General features: G+C 43.1%; 1 protein-coding gene across 7 annotated transcripts in view; it reads right to left on the reverse strand.

The window, feature by feature from the left end:
* Window positions 1-21,745, reverse strand: part of LOC115153282 (ankyrin-3) — a 149,812-nt gene that overhangs the window by 19,727 nt on the left and 108,340 nt on the right. For all 7 annotated transcript variants that reach the window (XM_029698565.1, XM_029698562.1, XM_029698564.1 and 4 more), the window contains exons 36-41: window positions 11,085-11,313; window positions 10,833-10,958; window positions 10,484-10,606; window positions 9,927-9,956; window positions 8,862-8,943; window positions 1,327-7,185 (exon numbers count right to left, since the gene is read on the reverse strand). In XM_029698565.1, coding sequence (XP_029554425.1) covers window positions 1,327-7,185; window positions 8,862-8,943; window positions 9,927-9,956; window positions 10,484-10,606; window positions 10,833-10,958; window positions 11,085-11,313 — 6,449 coding nt within the window. The remainder of the gene's footprint in view (window positions 1-1,326; window positions 7,186-8,861; window positions 8,944-9,926; window positions 9,957-10,483; window positions 10,607-10,832; window positions 10,959-11,084; window positions 11,314-21,745) is intronic.

The following is a 21,745-nucleotide window of genomic DNA, read 5'->3' on the forward strand; positions in this document are numbered from 1 at the left end:
TGATCTCCGCGACGGGGGGCGCCCGAGGCCCCGCAACCTGACTGCCCTCCTTCCCACCAGTCCGCCTACTCCTCCTGCTCCTCTCACTGCCGGAGGCCCTGTCGACCTTTGCCCTTACGGACAAGGCCCCGGCCTCAGCTCTCGAGCCTCTACCAGACCTCGACGAGCGGGAAGGCTGAGAGGGGTCCGACAGAGAGGTGCTCCTGGAGGTGCTGTCTTCCTCGGACTGTTCTCCCTGTGTCTTTTTCTCTTCGTCTGATAGGCGGTTGGCCAGCTTTAGCGTCTCCCCGCTAATGCCCTTAAAGTACTCGATGGTGCGTTTACAAATCTCGCTGGCGTTCTCCCTACTCGTCTCACCTGACGAGCTAACCTGAGACCTGTCTTTGATGGGCAACCTGGAGGGAAACTGTATAGCTACTCTTTCCCTGCTAGACTGAGTTGTTACCTGCACTGATATTGGGGAGCTGGGTGTGCTGCTCTTTTTAATATCTTTGATTGGGATTCTAGACCTGGGCTCTACTTTGGCAATGACAGGCTCTGCTCTTCTCCTCACCTCAGCCTTGACAACCTGTTTGGGTTTTTGCTTCCCTATTGCTGTGCCTTGTGTATGAAAAGACCATCCTGGCGCTTTGACAGGCAGCCTAGACTTTTGCTGCTTCGCCTCAGCTTCCTTGATGGCTTCACTTTGTCTTTGTTCAGCCTGAACACTGTTTTCTTCTACTCTCTCTAGAGAGTCTCTACAGAACAAAGCTTCAATCCTACTGGCTTTCTGAAGGGTGGGTTCAGAAGACGACTGCAAATTAAACACCACACTGCCACACTGTATATAGTTAGCCTGCACGCTTGAGGACTCAAGGTTATTGTTGTTATTGCAGTTCTCTGCAGGGTAATCTCTTCTTTCTGACAGCTTTGGGTCTCTGTATCTGCTAAACTGACTCTCCACTGACTGGTTTTCCAAGCTAATGTACTCTGACAGCTGACTTTCTGACATCTCTACCTTATAATCTGTGTGATCCCCCAAGTCTTTTTTCACTGTAATGGCTATTCCCATCTTAATGGGAGTGCGTAATTTGGGGTCAACTTTAGAGGCCGTAATCGTGAATGAGGATGTGGTCTCGGCTACTGTGTCACCAGAAGGCGCATCGGTACAGCCAGTGTCAGTGCCAGTCTGTGCAGGGCTGCACTTTGCTGATGTGCTGCTGTCTGTGGTAGTCTCTAACTTCACCCCTTCACCCATCTCCCCTGTTTTTGACTGAGAGGTAACTACCCCCGGACTCTTGCCCCCTCTCCCCTTGTCCCCTGATTTCCCATCAGAGGAATGCTCACCAATCTGGAAAAATTGAAGCCTCTCTTCAACAAAGTCCCGCTTGCTCATGTCAATTGCACCACTGCGCGTCATCTCAAACATCTTCCCCTCATGGAAGGGGAAAGGGTTAGGCTCGCTAGTCGGTGTGCTTTCGTCAGTCGGGGTTCTAGCAGGGGTAGTGTCTGGAGTGGTGGCTTGTGATTTGTCCTCCACAGACAAACCGAAAGGCTTGGGATCTTCTTCTCTCGCTTTGGCATCAAAAATTCCTTCTCCTTCTCCCCCTTTGCTTGACCAAGGGTCAAAGTCTAAGCCTTTCGTGGCGACTGTTTTGAAGGTAGAGTTTAACTCCTCTTCGAGTTGACAGCGAAAATAGTTATCTGCAAAGTCTTGTCTATCGCCCTGTCTATCTGGATGTCTTCCCTCAAGAGTGTAGTCTTTTTCATCTCCGGTGTTTTGGTCTGAGTTTGCGTTCCCATTATCCCCTCCATCCTCACTTGGTGTTTTCTCCTCCTCTATGACTTCAAGCTTTGATTGACTAAAGGAACGATCACATGTCTTGCCGTCATTGGACAGGCTTGATGTTTTAGGATCCTGTTCACTCAATCCATCATCCTCATCCTGAAGGTCATAGCCATCGAGAGAGTCTATTTCAGTGGCATCTGTGTCATGAGAGAACTCAGCAGTTGTGGCTATGGAGCAGTCTGTGATTGACTGGTCGTTGCCATTTTTCTCTAAGTCTACATCCTCTTCTTTTTCAACGCCATTAGTGCCTGACTCCTTGTTGTTTCCGTTCCTCTCAGGCTTTTGGGGTTTTAGACGCTTCTCTCCTTCCTCCTTCTCTTTCATCTTGAAGGTGTACTTTTTGTTGGGAATGGGATGGAAGACAGACTCATCATCGCTAGAGTCGCTGTCGTCTGCTCCAGGTGGAACTGGAGAAGGAGGTTGAACCCTGATGATGGGTTCTGCAAGGAGGTGCCGATCATGCTCCTCTTGGAGGTTCACCTCCATCATCTCTGTCTCAGCCTCTGAGGAGGCACAAGACCCCCTCTTATCAGGGTCAGAATGCTCTGCCTCTAAAGGCGGAGGTGGGGGAAACTCAATGTAAGCGACTCTTTTCTCTTTCGGTCGTTTCAGTGTTTCCTGATTTCGGTTGGAGGGTTCTGAGGCAGGCTTGGTTTTCTTTGGCAGAGACTCCTTGTAGATGAAGGTCTTTCCTTCGTCTTCCTCAGACTCCTCTGCTATTGGAATGGGCATGCCGGGCATGTATCCAATCACGGAATCTGGCGTTCTGGAGGCAAGGCTCATCTCCTCAGAACTTGGTGTCTCAGGAGTAACAGGACTTTTGCCAGAGCTGTCCATGAAAGTAACTTGCTCAAGAGTGTCATCCTCTGGGCTGCCTTGAGGAGATGGGGGCTGTTTTTGTTTAATGGTGTAAAGCGCTCCCCGTGTCTCATGCACTGTTCGGCTCTCGTGACTCACTATCTTTTTGTATGTTCCCAGCTGCTCAGCTGTTTCTTTTTCGTATTTCTTGCCCACTTGGATGCCAACATAAACTGGCAAAGGTTTGATGTCTTTGAAACTCTCAGTAACAACTACAGGGGTTATGTTTTCCAAGTACTCTACTTGATCGCTATCTATACCATTACACACTACAGTTGACTGACTACTATCAAAAGAATCAGATGATTTTTCTACTGATGAGCCTTTTGTAGATTTGCTGGATTCAGAGCCGCTGTGTAACCTATTTCTAGCTAAAGTAGGTATTTGTAACCCTGGCCTTTCACACAGTTTAACAGAGGTATCAAATTTTAATGAAGTGGATTGATGATTTTCTGAGAAACTAGATGGCATTCTAACAGGAATTAGCGATTCCGAGTTTTTTTTTAGACTACCGGGACGTATATCACTACTATTTGGGTTTTCTCGGACCACAAGCTCTGTGTAAATTATTTTCTTGGTTGTCTCTTCTTTTCTGGCTATTCCATCTCTAAAACCCTGCTGTTCTCTTTGTGAATTGTGGTCATTGCCATGCGCATCGTGAACTAAAGTGTGGGCTAGTTTTGACACTTGGGGTTGATAGTTTCCATTTCCATGACATTCCCAAGTTTTGAAGGACTTTTTTTCTTCCTGTTCATTTCCGTTTGTGCCGTGTTTAGGAGATGAGTAAATATACCTATTAGCACTGGGGCTTGGTCCACCAGATCCTCTTACCTCACTTTCTAGAACCTTCCTTGTACATCCTGGACTGTCTGGTGATTTGGGGATATTTGAGCCTGCAAAAACCTGATACACAGGCAGCTTACTTTCCAGGAGTTTTCTTACTGGGGGATTTGACGTGTGTCCCCATTGTGGACCCGTATCTTGCTTTTGAGCCTCTTGTTCAAAATGTAGCCTAACAGCGCTGACTTTGGAGGATGACATTTGAAAAGGTTTAGAGGCATCACCCACATTGCCCTGTGAGATGCCATCCCCTGGTTTTCTATTGTCATCCTTATATTGTAGCAGCACTCTCCTCTCTGGGCTGCTTGGTAAACTAGCACATTTTCTATCATTGGAGCCAAACCTGTCTTTGAAACGGTCTCTACATTCTTCACCACTGCCCCCATTCCTGTATGCTGATCTTTCAGGACTGCTGTGCGTAGAGCTAGGCCCTGATCGTGTTTCCCTAAAGTCGGACCTACGGGACTTCTTCTCAGGGGAAGAAAGCTCATCGTTCAGTTTCTCTGTCTTATCACGAAAAAACTGAGAGACTTCGCTAAGCTTTTCCTCTGCTTCCTTAACAGTTCTGTCTACTCTGTCTTCATATATCAGCTTTTCTCTATTCTTGCTCTGTCTGTCATCAGTGACACGCATCCAAACAGAGTGCTTTGGGCTACCAGGTTCTGAGGAATACTGCAACAGTGTTAGTTTGTCAAAGTTATCGTCTACATTGGCAATTTGACCTGATTGGTCTGTGTTTGATGACTTCAAAATATATTCTTGCCTTGATCCACTAGACCTTCCCTGACTATAACGACTCCTATCTGGGGATTGAAAACGAGACCTGTCCCTTAAATACTCCTCAGTGTCTGAGTGAGACGAGTCTGGTTTCTCAGAGAGAAGCATTTTGTCTGCAAAGTTGTAAGACTCTCCTCTGAGTTCTGATGATTCATCATCATTATATTCCACAGAGTGCTGGCTGAGTAGCTTCAGGGTTTTGTACGAGTCGTCTGCCATGAGCTGTTCAGAGCTTAGACGACTGTCATCTTCCTGTGTCATGGGCGTGTTTACTCTGGAAGACTCTAGGTAACAGGGGAGCGATTCTTCAGGCTCCTCCTCTCCCTGTCGTGACATTCCACTGTTCCCTTGGTAGAAGTACATCTCCTTCTCTGGGCGATTTTTTGTCTCCCGGATGATGACCTCAGTTGGTTCAGTTTTGTTGCCCTTTTCAATGTGAACCTCAATTATTCTTTCAACTTTGGGCTTTGAGCTGATATCTTCAAGAACTCTCTGTGATGTGTCATCATTGCCGGCCTTGTGCTCAAACAGTCCAGCAAGTTCTCTGGAGGGATCCCTGCCGGACTGGAAAGCTTTCATGATATCATGCACAGACATTGATTCTTCAATCCTCTCTGATGTATTCTCTTTACTCTGGGGTTTGTGGTACACCATTCGGGTGGTAGTCGTGATGTGGGTCTCTTCCTTAACTCGCATGCCCTTGCCCATTGAGTCATCGTCCGGGCTGATTTTCATCTGAAATGATTTAGTTTGGTCCATATTGGATGCATTCAGCCCTTTGGGTTCAGCATCAATGTATCTAACAGCCCTTGTATCCTCAATCATTGGTTGCTTGTTATCTTCAGGAGACTCATAGCTCCTAATAACATGAACAACCTCAGTCCTTGTCTCCGTGATTACTGGTGGAATATCCTGGAAAAGCGTCTTTGGTCCCATGCCTTCTGCACTCGGTGGGGCAGATGGCGTCCTTTCACTCCTTGTCTCAAAGCCACTGTCTGAGAGGGGACTCTTGTCCTGGTCATGTGAGATGTCATCTGGAGATTCTAACATGGCGTCAGGCCCAAATAGCACATCTGCTAGTTTACAGAGCTCCTTTTCTGAGGCAGAGGACCGCATGTTTGCAGGTGGCATTTTCAGCTTGTGCTCAGGTTTAAGCATACGTTTCTGTTTCTCCTCTCCTTCTCTTCTAACCTCATCAGATCTATGCTTTACATCTGCAATTTTTGAGATAGAGCTACTGCCAATGTCATTTGTCAAGTAGTCTACTACCTTCGATAGATTGAAATCTCTGTCTGGTATAGTCTTAGTTTTGATTTGAGGGACCACTGTCTCATATCTTGGTGGATAACTCCAGTTGCTTTGCTGAGGATCCACTGGCACTTGTTTAGAGAACTGTGCCTCATTTGTTGTATTTGTTTTAAAAGCTGTCTTGTTATCCTTGACCGTATCCTTGGTTAGTATCTCACTAACTTTGACCAGGTCCTGTTTCACTTTCTCTACAATTCTGTAAGGCTCCTCGTCCTCCATTCTAGCCTCTTTGGGGAAGTCAGACTGGAAACCTTTGGAGGCTGAACTTGGTTCTGTTTGCAAGATGTTAGACATCCGTATCAAGTCCTCTTTCATTTCTGCCACGTCCTTCAGTATCTCTTGGCTGGAGGACAGCGGGGATGAGGTGGTGGATTTTAGGGCAGCCGGGGACATGAATAAGGGGGATTTGACAGGTGACAGAGTTCTGGCAAAGGAAGACTGGGCTTGAGAGTTTGTCTCAGCAGGCATAGTTTTTCGAGGGGACAAGAGGGCAGCAGCTGACTTTGACACCTCAGGGAGCTTTTTAAATTGGGGTTCTGGCAAAACATTTATAATTGAATACACTGGGACAGTCATTGTGTTTGGTGGGTTAAGTGGGGACCTTAAAGAGGCATATAGGGAACTAGAGGCTGAGGATCTTATGGACTGGTAAGAGGATGACGCTGAGGAGGACATGGACTTGAGAGTGCCATATCCAGAGGCAGAGCAGGAATTGAACGTTTTTTCAACCTCGTCAAAGGCTGCATTTACGCTTGTTGTTGCTGCATTGGTGGTTGCCTGTATCCTCCCCTGTAAGCTGCTGGAGAGTAGGGACGTGGGGGAGGAGGAGCGGTACTTTGTAGGGGATACTGTTCCATTGATCAGAGCTGCAGCACTAGGAGGAGTGTTGGATTTAATTGGTGATGAGAGGGAGGAAAAGAGACTCCTTGAGGGGCTTGAGGGGTCTGCACTGGACCGGACAGAGAGGCCAGGAACAGTTTTTATAGGAGAGGACGATGTTGTGGTGCCAGTGCCCACAATGACACCCTTGAATGGAAGAGTTGAACTGTACATGTTCAGTGAGGATTTAGGGGAAGCAGGTGGCGTCATGGCGATTGATGACCTTTCTAGCAGACACCCTCCACCAGTGGTGATAGGAGAGGTTCTAGTAGACAATGCTGCCAGTCCCTTGATGGAAACATGGTCTGGAACGCTTCTGACTGGCGATGACTGGAGACTGGGGGTAACCTGAACTGGGTACTGGGCCTGCTGAACTACAGTCTTTATTGGGGATGAAATGGTCCTGTACGACCTGATGGGGGAAGCTACGTCGCTGACTGACTTGATGGAATGGGCCGGTGAGCCGCCTATGTTGGACTTGATGGGGGACGCTGAGGTGATGGACCACACGGACTTCAGTGGAGAGGCAGTGGGCGTGTTGGACGATGAACTGGAGTGGGAACCGAATCCAGACTTGGCTTGGCCAGGGACGGAGACAGGAACAGCCGACCACGCCTGATAAGATCTCGTTGAAAAGACAGGTTTGTGAGTGTAGCCAGTAGGCTGTGTTCTCGGCGAGCTCCGATCAGTTGTTTCTTGAATAACCAAACCAAAGATTTAACATAAATTCAACGGAAAATAATTGAAATAATAAAACAGAGAAACCAGAGAGAGAAAGTTGGAGTCAGTAAGGCCAATATTAATCAAAGCAGTAAGAATAATATCATTTATGAAACGTCAATTACTTTCTAAACAAAGATTTAATGAAAAGTGATTGTTTAAGGTCAATGATCTGTCATAAAATAGAACAGATACAAGATAACACATGATAAAGCATACGTGGCAACAAAATGCTTGACATAACAGTGAAGAAGAAACAATTTGAAACATACCAAGACAACAACACAACCATTCTATTGACCATTGATGTGCTTTGTCTGTTTGCCGTTTTGCTGCAGTGCCTTTTATATGTTTGGTGCACACCATGATCATATGTTTTCAATGCCAAAAATGACCCCACAATCCTTTTAGTATATTATTAGTGCAATAATTGTCTCAAGGGTTCACTTATTGATTGGTTCACAAGAAATGAATGCCCTGAACAATCACTAAGCCAATAAAAGCGAGGTGTTCTTCAAAAGAATGAAAAAGATACAAGATAATAATTGTACTTGACATTTGGATGTTGCAATGCCAGTAGTTTTCACACAAATGTGATGAGACAAAAACAAGGAAAATATAGTTCACAAAATGGAAAGGGTCTGCAAAGTATACTGAACAAAAATATAAACGCAACATGAAACAATTTCAAAGATTTTACTGAGTTACAGTTTATATAAGAAAATCAGTCAATTGAAATAAATTAATTAGGCCCTAATCTATGGATTTTACATGACCGGGCAGGGTTTCATTCATGGGTGGGCCTTGGAGGGCATAGGCCCACATACTTGGCAGCCAGGCCCACCCACTGGGGAGCCAGGCCCAGCCAATCAGAATTCATTTTTCACCACAAAAGGGCTTTATTACAGACAAAAATACAAAAATACACTAATTGAGAAGCCAGTCATGGCGGTCCTGTATTGGCGTGGTTACACGTGGTCTGCAGTTGTGAGGCCGGATGGACGCACTGCCAAATTCTCTAAAACGACGTTGGAGGCAGCTTATGGTAAAGAAATTAACATTAAATTCTCTGGCAACAGCTCTGGTGGATGTTCCTGCAGTCAGCATGCCAATTACACGCTCCCTCAAAACTTGAGACATCTGTAGCATTGTGTTGTGTGACAAAACTGCACATTTTAAAGTGGCCTTTTATTGCCCCCAGCACAAGGTGCACCTGTGTAATGATCATGCCGTTTAATCAGCTTCTTGATATGCCACTCCTGTCAGGTGGATGGATTATCTTGGCAAAGGAGAAATGCTCACTAACAGGGATGTAAACAAACTTGTGCACAACATTTGAGAGAAATAAGCTTTTGTGCGTATGGAACATTTCTGGGATTTTTTTAAATTTCAGCTCATGAAACATGGGACCAACACTTTACATGTTGCGTTTATATTTTTGTTCAGTGTATAAGACACCAAGCAAGTGTTGTCCGGGATGGATATGAATCATGACGTGTATGATGACAGTATGGAAAGTGCTCATAATTCTACACTATTGATATATGAATATATCATAAAGGTAATATCGTACACTGCATATGAAGTTGTATAACGTTATTGATATTTTGTATGAACTGAGGATTTATGAAAGTAAAGATGTTAAACTCACTCGCTGTAGGGTCGGTCAGATAGCTGTAGCGCTTACGCAAAGCTAAGGAGGCAAAGGTATGACGTCGGTCTGGTTTTTCAGTCTGCAACAACAAAAACAACAAAATATCTTTTAACATAAAATAAAGATTGGATTTAAAAGCCAAAAGGGTATATTCCCTTTTTTGACATTACGGCCAGAATTTCTCCCATTTTGTGATTTTGAAATCAAATCAAAATGTTGCATTTTGCAGTGTGGGAGTCCATGTTGTTGAGGTAGTAGGCACTGCAAGTGATTGACTAAGAGATCCATGCTTTCCTCCGATTGGACACAGATTGAGTGTGACCTTGGTAGCGCGATTTCATTTTGAAGAAACACATGCAATATGTGATTCTAAGATTTGGAGGAGTCCATTGAGATGTCAAGAAGCTGACACTAACAATGCAGCTGATCTTTAAAATAAATCATCTAAAGAGGAGGATGAATGTTCTTTTGAGATCATGAGACTTAATGTAAATGAAGGAAAACACTGAGATGTAGCTATAAACCATTCAACATTCTTGTCATCTTCTGCTGACTAGGTTATATTGAGTTTTCCTCATGCAACAAATAACTCATTGGTCTTGTAGATGTTTCCAAAGCATGCACAGAAGATGGCTGAAACCACAACTAAGCTGGAGTACTATGCACCATGGAGCAGTTTATCCACTTCTATCTGCCACCCAAATGCACATCTATATCATTCAATATCTTAAAATAGTGTAGCGGGATAGTGTTTTCTACTAGCCTACTGAACACATATGGAAAGAACGATATGGAAAATAATCCAGGGTGTGGTACACAAATTGCTCCTCTTTGCTTGGGACGAGGACAATAATAATAAAACCAGTTGAATTGAACTGTCATTCATGCATTACACAAAGTCACTTGACTTCTCACCAATGACAAAGACTACTATCTGCTGCAAAAGCCTCGTATACATCATTAATCAAATAACGATAATCACCACACATTTATATACATTATCGATGCTAGCGTTCACAATAATAAAGCAACGAAAAAACAACAAAGCAATCATGTATTTACCTCATCATCAGGATCAGACTCCATCATGTCCTGGTTGTTCCCAAGATGCATTGCAGACAAGGGGAAAGATGACACAATGGACAGCGGGTGGTTTATAATAGGTGTGGGTGGAAATAAACATCAGGAAATGAGAATGAAGCAGCTGAGGGCAGCAAACCATATTGGCATGGAAAAGGCCATGGAATTAACTAGTCCACAGGCCACCAAAGACCCAGAAAAGCAGCAAAAAGAACAGCAACGTAATTCAGAGTTTTTGAACACTGCATAGAGAAACAAAAAGAGAAATGCCACCATAACGTAGCCCTATTACTCTTCCACACTTTGAGCGAGGTAAATTAGTAATATAATGTGTATGACAATGTGTGTTTTGTGGGGGCATATAATTGGCATTGGCAGAAATACAGATAAAAGACACAAACAGCAGGCATTCTAACCAAATGGAGGACAACCTCTCCACTCTGGAATTGCTGCTGTTACTGTACTTTGTCTTTCAATTCATTTACATGAGGATGACATGATATGGCCCAGAGGAAACAGCATTCACATATCCAGCCTACCTTCTTATGAGTTGGCAGTGTGATATTCAAATTACATATAGCAGTCTGTGGAAGACCTTTAGTGGTTTTTGGCTCTTTCAAGAATGAGAGTCGACCGCATGGTTCTTGGCCCATGTCTCTGACCTAAAGGAGCAAAAAAAGCATGTACATTAAAAAAATATATAAAATAAGACTATAATGACATTCTTTTCTTGGTGCTCAAAAAAGGCATACGTGCCAAAAAAGGAAATGAGAATTAAAGCTCACAACATGTCAGCAAGTTTGAAGGACGATCATCCTCTCGCATACCACTATAATAGAAAAGTGTGACCTTATTACATATAAGAGGAGGATGAAAACGTGACACTACCTTCACATTGAAAGGAAGCCGGTTCTCTTTGAATGAGAAAAAGTTAAAGATCAGCTGCTGCCCACTCTTGGTAAGAGGAGATAAGTTGCCATAGCAATCCACATGGATAGGCTTGCCCTCCAAGACCTGTAAAATCATTATCAACAATAGCATGTAAATTCATATAAACCATGTATCTGTGCTTGTGTCTACCTGTGTCAGCATATTTTGTGTGTGTGTGCGCATGAGTGTGTGGGTGCAAATAAGACCCACCTCAATGTCCTTGCTCCTGGCCACCTCTTCAAAGTTCTCCTGTTGTTCCAGAGTCTTGTCCACTTTGTCGTCCGTCATGCAGAAGCAGCGGAGGCGTGACTCCACAGGATCGTTCATCTTGGCAAACACCACAAACTTGGCCAGGTATGGCACACAGATCAGCTCCCGGTATAGCTGAGAGGCCAGACTGACCGTCTCAGGAGTCTGGTGACAGTCTGTAAGCCAGAACCTGGAGGTAAGGAAAAACAGAGATGATGAGTAAAGCTTAATACGTATGTTGAAGCCAACCACAGAGTCTTTTTGGCAAGAGCTTGGTTGAGGGGGCCATGAACATTATAATGCATACAAAAACTTGATAAAGCTTTTTTGATAACAATTGATCTAAATCAGGGCTATCCAACCCTGTTCCTGGAGAACTACTGTCCTGTAGGTTTTTGCTCCAACCCTAATCTAGCGCACCTGATTCTAATAATTAGCTGGTTGATAAGCTGAACCAGGTTAGTAACAACTGGGGTTGGAGCGAAAATCTACAGGAGGGTAGCTCTCCAGGATTAGGGTTGGACTTACCAATGAGCGGGTGGCTAGTTTCCATACAAAGGCCGCATTGTAGCTTACAACCCCCTAGAGCCGTTGCGGAAAACGAATTAGCATTAAAAAAGAAATTCTTGACTTATTCCACATTTTGTTACAGCCTGAATTCAAAATGGATTAAATATTTTAAAAAATTCAACCATCTACACACACTACCCTATAATGACAATGAAAACATGTTTTAAGAGATTTTTGCAAATCTATTGAAAATGAAATAAAGAAATACACTACATGACCAAAAGAATGTGGACACCTGCTCGTCGAATATCCCATTCCAAAATCATGGGCATTAATACGGAGTTGGTCCCCCGTTTGCTGCTTTTATTAACAGCCTCCACTCCTCTGGGAAGACTTTCCACTAGATGTTGGAACATTGCTGCGGGGACTTGCTTCCATTCAGAAACAAAAGCATTAGTGAGATCGGGCACTGAAGTTGGGCGATTAGGCCTGGCTCGCAGTCAGTGTTCCAATTCATCCCAAAGGTGTTCGATGGGGTTGAGGTCAGGGCTCTGTGCAGAACTTGCAGGTGCAAGTTCTTCCACAACGATCTCGACAAACCATTTCTGTATGGACCTCGCTTTGTGCACAGGGGCATTGTCATGCTGAAACTGTTGCCACAAAGTTGGAAGCATAGAATATTCTAGAATGTCACTGTATGCTGTAGCGTTAAGATTTCCCTTCACTGGAACCAAGGGGCCTAGCCCGAAACATGAAAAACAGCCCCAGACCATTATTCCTCCTCCACCTAACTTTACAGTTGGCACTACGCAATCGGGCAGGTAGCATTCTCCTGGCATCCGCCAAACCCTGATTTGTTCGTTGGACTGCCAGAACGCATTTCCACTGCTCCAGAGTCCAATGGCGGCGAGTTTTACATCACTCCAGCTGACATTGCTTTCAGAGGCAGTTTGGAACTCGGTAGTGAGTGTTGCAACCGAGGACAGACGGTTTTTACGTGCTAAGCACTTCAGCACTCAGCCTACCACTTCACGGCTGAGCCGTTGTTGCTCCTAGACGTTTCCACTCCACAATAACAGCACTTACTGTTGACCATGGTAGCTCTAGCAGGGAAGAAATTTGATGAACTGACTTGTTGGGAAGTTGGCATCCTAAGACGGTGCCACGTTGAAAGTCACTGAGCTCTTCTGTAAGGCCACTCTACTGTCAATGTTTAGCTATGGAGATTGCATGGCTGTGTGCTCGATTTTATACACCTGTCAGCAACAGTTGTGGCTGAAATAGCCAAATCCACTCATTTGAAGGGGTGTCCACATTCTTTTGTATATATATATATATATATATATATATATATATATATATAGATAGATAGTGTATCTCATTTAAATAAGTAATCACACCCCTGAGTCAATACATGTTAAAATCACCTTTGTTAGTGATTATAGCTATGAGTCTTTCTGGGTAAGTCTCTAAGTGCTTTGCACACCTGGATTGTACTATATTAGCAAATTATTCTTCAAAACATTATTCAAGCTCTGTCAAGTTGGCTGTTGATCATGCTAGACAGCCATTTTCAAGTCTTGCCATAGATTTTCCAGACGATTTAAGTCAAAACTGTAACTAGGCCAATCAGGAACATTCAATGTCGTCTTGGTAAGCAAATCCAGTGTATAATTGGCCTTGTGTTTTAGGTTATTGTCCTGCTGAAAGGTGAATTTGTCTCCCAGTGTCTGTTGGAAAGCAGACTGAACCAGGGTTTCCGCTAAGATTTTGCCTGTGCTTAGTTCTATTCTGTTTCTTTTTATCCTAAAAAACTCCCTAGTCCTTGCCAATAGCATACTCATAACATGATGGAGCCACTACCGTGCTCAAAAATATGAAGAGTGGTACTCAGTGATGTGCTGTGTTGGATTTGTCCCAAACATAACGCTTTGTAATCAGGGCATAAAATGTATTTCTTTGCCACATTTTTTTCAGTTTTACCTTAGTGCCTTATTGCAAACAGGATGCTTATTTTGGAATATTTTTATTATGTACAGGCTCCCTTCTTTTCACACTGTCATTTGTGTTAGTATTGTGGAGTAACTATAATGTTTGATCCATCCTCAGTTTTCTCCAATCACAGCAATTAAACTGTTTTAAAGTCACTATTGGCCTCATGGTGAAATCCCTGAGCGGTTTCTTTCCTCTCTGGCAACTGAGTTAGCCAACAAAATGTGGAAAAAGTCAAGTGTGTGAATACTGTACCCACATCCATACCCATACATGCAGTCAGAACCTAGCCTTTTCTGGGCCCTAAGTGACATTTGTTGGGGGGCATGTCATGCCAAATAGTGTCCACCCCTGCATCATAATGGAATTCGATTAGCTGTTAGCGTCCGTTACTGGGTAGTTGCTAGAACTTGTCAAATTCTGCCCAGGTAACGTAATGAAAGAAAAACATCTATAGCCTTCATTGCTATGCTGGTTGCTATGTTCTGAGGGCGCGGAGAGAGAGGCGCATGCAGTCAAAAGACAGGGGAAAATGTGATTGAAGTTACATGTTATTTACGAGTTGTTTTATCTTTAAATCTCACCGATTATTAGTGGATAAAGTACAAAACATGATGTTTACTTGCTTGAAAACCTTGATTTAGCTAACATGAGCATGCTGCAAGCAAGCATGGATGCTGCAAACGATGGATGCAAACACTACTGCGAATTAACACCACTTTTCCAAATATCTTTATTTAGCTAGCCAGCTAACTAGCTAAGCTTAGTTTTTTTTATTCTATTATTTGTGTTTGTAGATAATCAGTTGATTTAAATAGTTATCTCTTATACTAAGTAGCCTATGACAAGTGCTATATCAGCTGTAACATGTTATGGGGAAAAGGTGAACTCTATTAGTCAATCTTCTGGTCATGAGTGATCAGATTGTAACTGGGTACAATTAGAGAGGCTGGTTTCAGACTATATCTAGAAGTAGGGTTGCAAAGGCTTGGAAACTTTCCGGGAAATCTCCGTAATTGTTCCGGAAATTTTCTATGGGAAGTTAAGCCTGGTAATTTTGGTAATTTTGCTTAAATTCATCAAAACAGTTAGCTTATAACAGTGAACCTTTATTGTGGGATACACATAAGGCAATTCTAGGTATTGTGGCATATTTTGGTTAAACTATCCCCAATTCAATGGAATTCCAACCCTCTGCATGCACAGTGCATTCTCCCATTACATGTGCAGTGCACTCGTCCATCACATGTACAGCTGATTCTCAAGAACTTGCACACTAATGAGATGCTATTGAGCCCACACTACTACACTGTCTGACCCAAGGACTACACACTTTCTGGTAATTTTTGTTAAACTAGTAAATAGTAGCCTACAGGAAAGTGTGTTTAAATCATTTCTAACTTGTTAACAATTTCTGATAGTTAATTTTTGCTACCATGTGGTCTTTAACTTGCTATCTGAGGAATGTTAATTCACCTGTTTTCATACATGTTTCACATTAAAATATGTATTTACATTTAAGTAATTTAGCAGACACTCTTATCCAGAGCAACTTACACTAGTGAATGCATACATTTCATCTCATACATATATATATATTTTTTTTTTTCTCCGTACAGGCCCCCCGTGGGAATTGAACCCACAACCTTGGTGTGGCAAACACCATGCTCTACCAACTGAGCCACAGTGAGCCTTACAAAGGAGTTGTTTAGTCTAACTGCTTAACTATTTATCTGTATATGGAATTGTATTTGTTGTTTTTTTACTCATTATTTTTTTATCTTTACAGGAAAATGCCACAGGCACTATCTTATGTGAGAAGACATTTCACTGCAGCTAATGTAGAAGGAAAAGCTGTGTACATTTGCAAATACTGTGCCAAATCATATGTGAAGATTGCAACAAAGATGCAGAATCATCTGACCAAGTTCCCTCAGCGCTCACAACAAGCAACCTCTGACAAAACATTTACATTATTCTATTCGAGGTGAAAATGACGAATCAGACACCTTATTGATAGCAACAGCTCATGGTCCTCCTGGAATCAGATGTTTTTTTGACTCAAAGGAGGAACATAGTCAGAGATATGGTGATGAATGTCTTGCTCGAGCTGTGTATGCAACTGGTTCACCTCTGATGCTCACAGGCAATGTGTATTGGAAGACATTTCTGAATGTTCTTCGCCCAGCATACACCCCTCCAACCAGATATGCTTTATCTACTTATTTGCTGGATGCAGAGTTCAACAGAGGTCAAGTGAAGGTCAATCAAATCATAGAGAAAGCAGACTGCATTGCAATCATCTCTGATGGGTGGTCGAATGTTCATGGGCAAGGAATAATTAACTACATCATCTCCACAACTCAACCAGTATTCTACAAGAGCACAGACACAAGGGACAACAGACACACCGGTCTCTACATTGCAGATGAGCTGAAGGCAGTCTTCAATGACCTTCGACCCCAAAAGGTATTTGCACTGGTGGCAGACAGTACTGTGAACATGAAGGCTGCTTGGTCTAAAGTGGAGGAGTCCTACCCTCACATCACACTTATTGGCTGTGCTGCTCATGCATTGAATCTGCTCAAGGACATTATGGCACTGAAAACAATGGATACACTCTACAAGAGAGCCAAGGAAATGGTTAGGTATGTGAAGAGTCATCAAGTTATAGCAGCAATCTACCTCACTAAGCAAAGTGAGAAGAATAAGAGCACCACATTGAAGCTGCCCAGCAATACCTGCTGGGGTGGTGTTGTCATCATGTTTGACAGTCTCCTGGAGGGGAATGAGTCTCTCCAAGAAATGGCCATATCACAGTCTGCCGATATGGACAGCCCCATCAAGAGGATCCTCCTAGATTATGTATTTTGGGAGAGAGTGGTAAGCAGCCTGAAACTCCTGAAACATATAGCAGTAGCCATTGCACGGATTGAGGGAGACAATGCCATCCTGTCTGATGTTCAGACTCTGCTTGCAGATGTAAGAGAAGAAATCCGTACTTCCCTGCCCAATTCCCTGTTGCTCCAAGCAGAGGAAACTGCAGTTCTGAAATACACCAAAAAATGTGAAGACTTTTGCCTGAAGCCCATTCACACCGCAGCGTACATGTTGGACCCCAAGTATGCTGTCAAGAGCATCCTGTCTGGTGCAGAGATCAACAAGGCCTATGGTGTCATCACTACCATGTCTCGCCACCTTGGCCTGGATGAGGGCAAGGTTCTTGGCAGACTGGCAAAGTACACTTCCAAGCAAGGGCTTTGGGATGGAGATGCAATATGGCAGTGGTGCCAACATATCTCATCAGCCACCTGGTGGAAGGGACATTGTGGATCTGAGGCTTTTTCTCCTGTTGCCTCCATCATCCTCCAAATCCCACCAACATCAGCCGCCTCAGAGCGCAACTGGTCCTTGTTTGGGAACACACACACCAAAACACGCAACAGGCTGACCAATACAAGGTTTGAAAAATTGGTGTCCATCTGGGCAAATTTGAGGCTTTTTGAGCCTGACAACGAGCCATCCTCAACAAGGTTGGAAAGTGACAGTGAAGATAAGGCCTTAGAGTCTGATGTTCAAGAGATGGACATTGAGGAGGTCCAGGGAGAAGACATGGAAGCCTGAGAGGAAGACAACTAAAGCTTTAGTTTCTAGACTATCAGTTTACAGATGTATGTTGAAAAAGTTTTTGGGAGATGCGTTGGATCATTGGGGATCATTCAATATTCCCTTTCTTTTGTTGTTCAGTGAAATCACCCCATGTGAAGAGTCAACTCATTTAATTAAAGTTCAATTCGTAACTAAAATGTTTGTTTTTTTATATATTGGAAGGATTTAATCATTTGCAATTATGTCTACTTATGATAAGGTAAGCTACTGAGCTACAGCCTTCCCTGTAGCTCAGTTGGTAGAGCATGGTGTTTGCAACACCAGGGTTGTGGGTTTGATTCCCACGGGGGGCCAGCACAGAAAAAAAAAATTATGAAATGTATGAAATTGTATGAAATGTATGCATTCACTACTGTAAGTCGCTCTGGATAAGAGCATCGGCAAAATGTAAAAAATGTTTGTCTCCATATGGTAAATATATCCTATGCAAAAAACATCTACATTTAAATGGTATTAATTTGCAAATATTCTTGTTAATTCCCACAGAAAGTTTCCCCCTCTGAATATTCCCCAAAATGTGCAACCCTATCTAGAAGTATAGGACATGCTGTGGCCTATACCAGGGAAATGCAAAAGGGGAAGGACAAGTATTAGTAGATCATAGGAAACCCTGTTGCAGTAAGGTTATTGTAGCAATAACAGTGCCTATTTAATACTAATGTGTTTGTGTAAATTAATAGACTTCTTGCTGAATTACTACATTCATTATATGTAGTTTATACTTTGTTTTTCTTGTTCCATACCAAGCTGCCATGGTGTAAACAACGTCCTCCCAGCAGCACCACCAACGCAAGCTAAGCTTTCAAAAATCACATCAGGAGGTAAGACAACCAGATATTTACCATGTTTACAGTGCACAATTAATGATATGATTATGTAATGTTTTATTAGCATAACGTCGCAATTATAAGCAGTATGTTTGTCACACCCTGATCAGTTTCACCTGTCCCTATGATTGTCTCCACCTCCTCCAGGTGTCGCTTATTTTCCCCAGTGTATTTATCCCTGTGTTTCCTGTCTCTCTGTGCCAGTTCATCTTGTATGTTTTCAAGTCAACCAGCGGTTTTCCTGTTCTCCTGCTTTTTGCTTTCTCATTTTTCTAGTCCTCCCGGTTTTGACCCTTGCCTGTTTTTGGACTTTGTACCTGCCTGCCTGACCGTTCTGCCTGCCTTGACCATGAGCCTGTCTGCCACTCTGTACCTCCTAGACTCTGATCTGGTTTTGACCTTTTTGCCTGTCCACGACCATTCTCTTGCCTACTCCTTTGGATTAATAAACATTGTAGGACCTTAATCATTTGCCTCCTGTGTCTGCATTTGGGTCTCGCCTTGTGCGTTTGATAATGTTATCGTTCTTTTTTTTAAAGATGCATTCCTCTGGAATCCCTGCCATCACTGCAGTGAGTGCAACTTTAATCACGTCAATCAGTAAATGCTGAGTGACAAACAAGGGGAAACATTTAAATAGTCCAAATGGCTTTCTCTCCCTGTGTCTTATGGCGTCTGCATACTAGGTTCGGTTTGCTCCTAGCAGAGCTAGGCGACGTGAACGTCTGTGCCTTCCTTCTCATCCTGTTGCTCATTCTCTCCTCTTCCTTCAGACGACATCCTGTCTAGTTACGTCTGATTGTCCAACAACCTGCCCACCCCACCTTATCCCCTCATCCCTCCTATGTCTGACCACTGGCTGCTTTCCCTCCAACTTCAAGACAGCCAGTTGGACCCCTCAAGAAACAAACACTTCTCAAACAGGTATCCTTTCTTTTCTCCATGTTTTGATTTGGAGGGTGGTAGCATCTAACAGTTGGATTTCATTATTTCCTGGCCACTGCTCGTTGATGCAAACAACACATTTATTTTCAGAACCGTCCACGGATATACCCGCCGTGGTACAAGTGTAGCAAAACAGGCACAGACACAGGTCGGTAAATTAGTCACGGTGGGTTTGTACAAAAGGTTGCTTCTTGAGCTGTTCTCAGTCTACACTGTTAAAATGAAATGGTTTGAAACACATCTTGAGATGGTTTGAAACATTACATGGTGTGTTGTATCACTACTTAATTAAGGGACTGGGAGCACTACCGGAAAATATTGATTTTGGTGTTTCGAGTTCTGCTTAGTGCAGAATAGAGGTCTTCAAGGATCCACCTGTACCGGAATACCTGAGACCCAAAAGATTGAGCTACTGTAACCCAGAGTATGTGAGTGTACTACTGCCTCCAAGGACTGGATGTTCGACATGTCAGAGAATCATGCTTGTTCTACATAACATATTCCTATCTGAATGTTCCAAAACATTGTGTCCTGCTGAACGCACTCCTGATCTACCTGTAACCTTTTTTCTTTATGCATCCTTCTACTCCTCTGTCTCCTCCCCTTTCCCTCTGCTCCTGTTCTCCAGGATCTAGGGGTTCTGCCATGCCCCGAGCAGCCTACCGTATACCTTCCCCACACCTTGATCCACCTGATGTCCTCCATGACCACCCACCCGCCTCTTTCATTACATTATCTACAGCAGAAAAGGTTGGTGGCCAGCCCAATACATCAGTCTATGCTTGAATTGCCCTGCCAATGTTGTTCTTCTCAGACCATTTTGAAATTATATTTTACAATTGTAGGTATATAATCACACTGGTAATTGATCATTTGTTGTATTACTTGTCATGCACAGCTTAATAATGAGCTTTTTTTACTGGACTGATGGTCTGCATCTGATGGTCAGTCTGAGGGGAGGGAGAGAGCAGCGGTGAGGCTGTCCCACCACTCCCCCTCCCTCCGCTGAGAAAAGGGGACAGTCTTCCAGCTGATGGCCAAACTTATTTTTGCCTCATGCACCAATTCATGTTGTTACTCCTATGACCAGAGAAAGTTAAATATTCCTTGATATTAAAAAAGACACAAGCCACTAATAATAACGCAACTTTGCTATACTCATTCATTGCAGTGGCAGTGCTGGTAGTAGCGAGAATGCAACTAGGGAGAACGCACATTTATGGCTTATAAAAATATCAACTTAAACATGAAGTTACTCATAAAAACATCCAGCTCGTTGCTGTATTTGTTGAGTCTCTCTAGTCATGGTTTTAAAAGTTTTGTAATCTCACAGAATAATCTTCGCTGTGCATTCGAGGCTTCTTTTTACAGTCTATGGATCAAGGAAACTGTAGACATGGTGATCTAAGCTACTTGATTGGCCAGCTTTAGGCCTATAGGTGCGCTTGATTTGCTCTGGGCCTGCCGGGTAGGTGGAGTTCTACCATCAGACACATGAAACAGTTCAAAATGGGAACACTTTGCCTTCCCAGAATCAAATGTATCAACTGCCAACAGTGCAAAGCAAATAGAAATGCAAGGCTTTATCGTTGTTTTTTTACATAAATGTTTGGTGATCGATCAGGAATGCCTTGGAGATCAACCGCGATCGACCCGTTGGTGACAACTGATCTACAGCTACTGTTATTGTCAAGTTTTTCAATCTAATCTGCTAAGAAATTGTGCTTGCCATATCATCCTGGGCACAGTGAGATACACATCTAAACTACATACACTAGCACTGCAAACACTCAGTCTCTCCCTTCTGAGACTGGCTGCCTGTTGAGGTAAAGTGACAGGCAGAACCACCCGTAGCACCCACCTCCTCTTTATCCTACACGCTAGAACTGAGAGATACAAAACAAATCCCCCATACCCTACTTCTGCCAAGAATCTTTGAGGATCCCCTTCTCTCCTACTATCTACTTTGTCATTCATACTTCTGTTTTCTCAACTAAATTGTATTTTATTGTTTATGTGTTGATGTTAGCCTATACTCGTGTATTTCAGTCTATAACTTCCATGTGGGTATATCAAATGGCACACCTGTTCCACAAAAAGGGCAAGGTTTTCATATTTCAACCTTAAATATTGCCAAGTTGGGTTTCACAGGGTGTTCATTTAATTAAATAATTGTTGTAAATCCCTTTTTGGTATTTGTGAGTTCAATATTATTCAGCTGTCTGTCGTGTCCTGCATTATATTCAACCACAAGTGTACTGCTGTAGTACTGAGCTAAGCCATGTGGTGGAGGAAAACAATCATAATAGGACTAATGGCATACTTTAGTGTAAGACAAGGGAAGCTGAAAATAAACACATGCCAGCCAGGCGAGCCAGTGTATGAATTGAACTGATTTTCACATGAATGAAATATTAGCTGCATAGGAGCTCACTTTGCGATCTGAAAGGTAGGTTAACGTGCACTTTTCACATTTTCTTTGCTATTTCGAATTGCAAGTTGTTGAAAAGCAGATGGAAGTAATGTATTCATATTATTAGCTAAACAAAACTCGTTTTAGCAGAGAACAAATTGTATGCGGAAATCAACTTTGTTTACATAGCAGGGATTTAAAGAACGTCCATTTGGCTGTTAATGATCTCCAAAATCCAAAGCATTAGCTCATCACACCGTTGATAT

The sequence above is a fragment of the Salmo trutta genome, chromosome 18, assembly GCF_901001165.1.
Source record: "Salmo trutta chromosome 18, fSalTru1.1, whole genome shotgun sequence".
NCBI lineage: Eukaryota > Metazoa > Chordata > Actinopteri > Salmoniformes > Salmonidae > Salmo > Salmo trutta.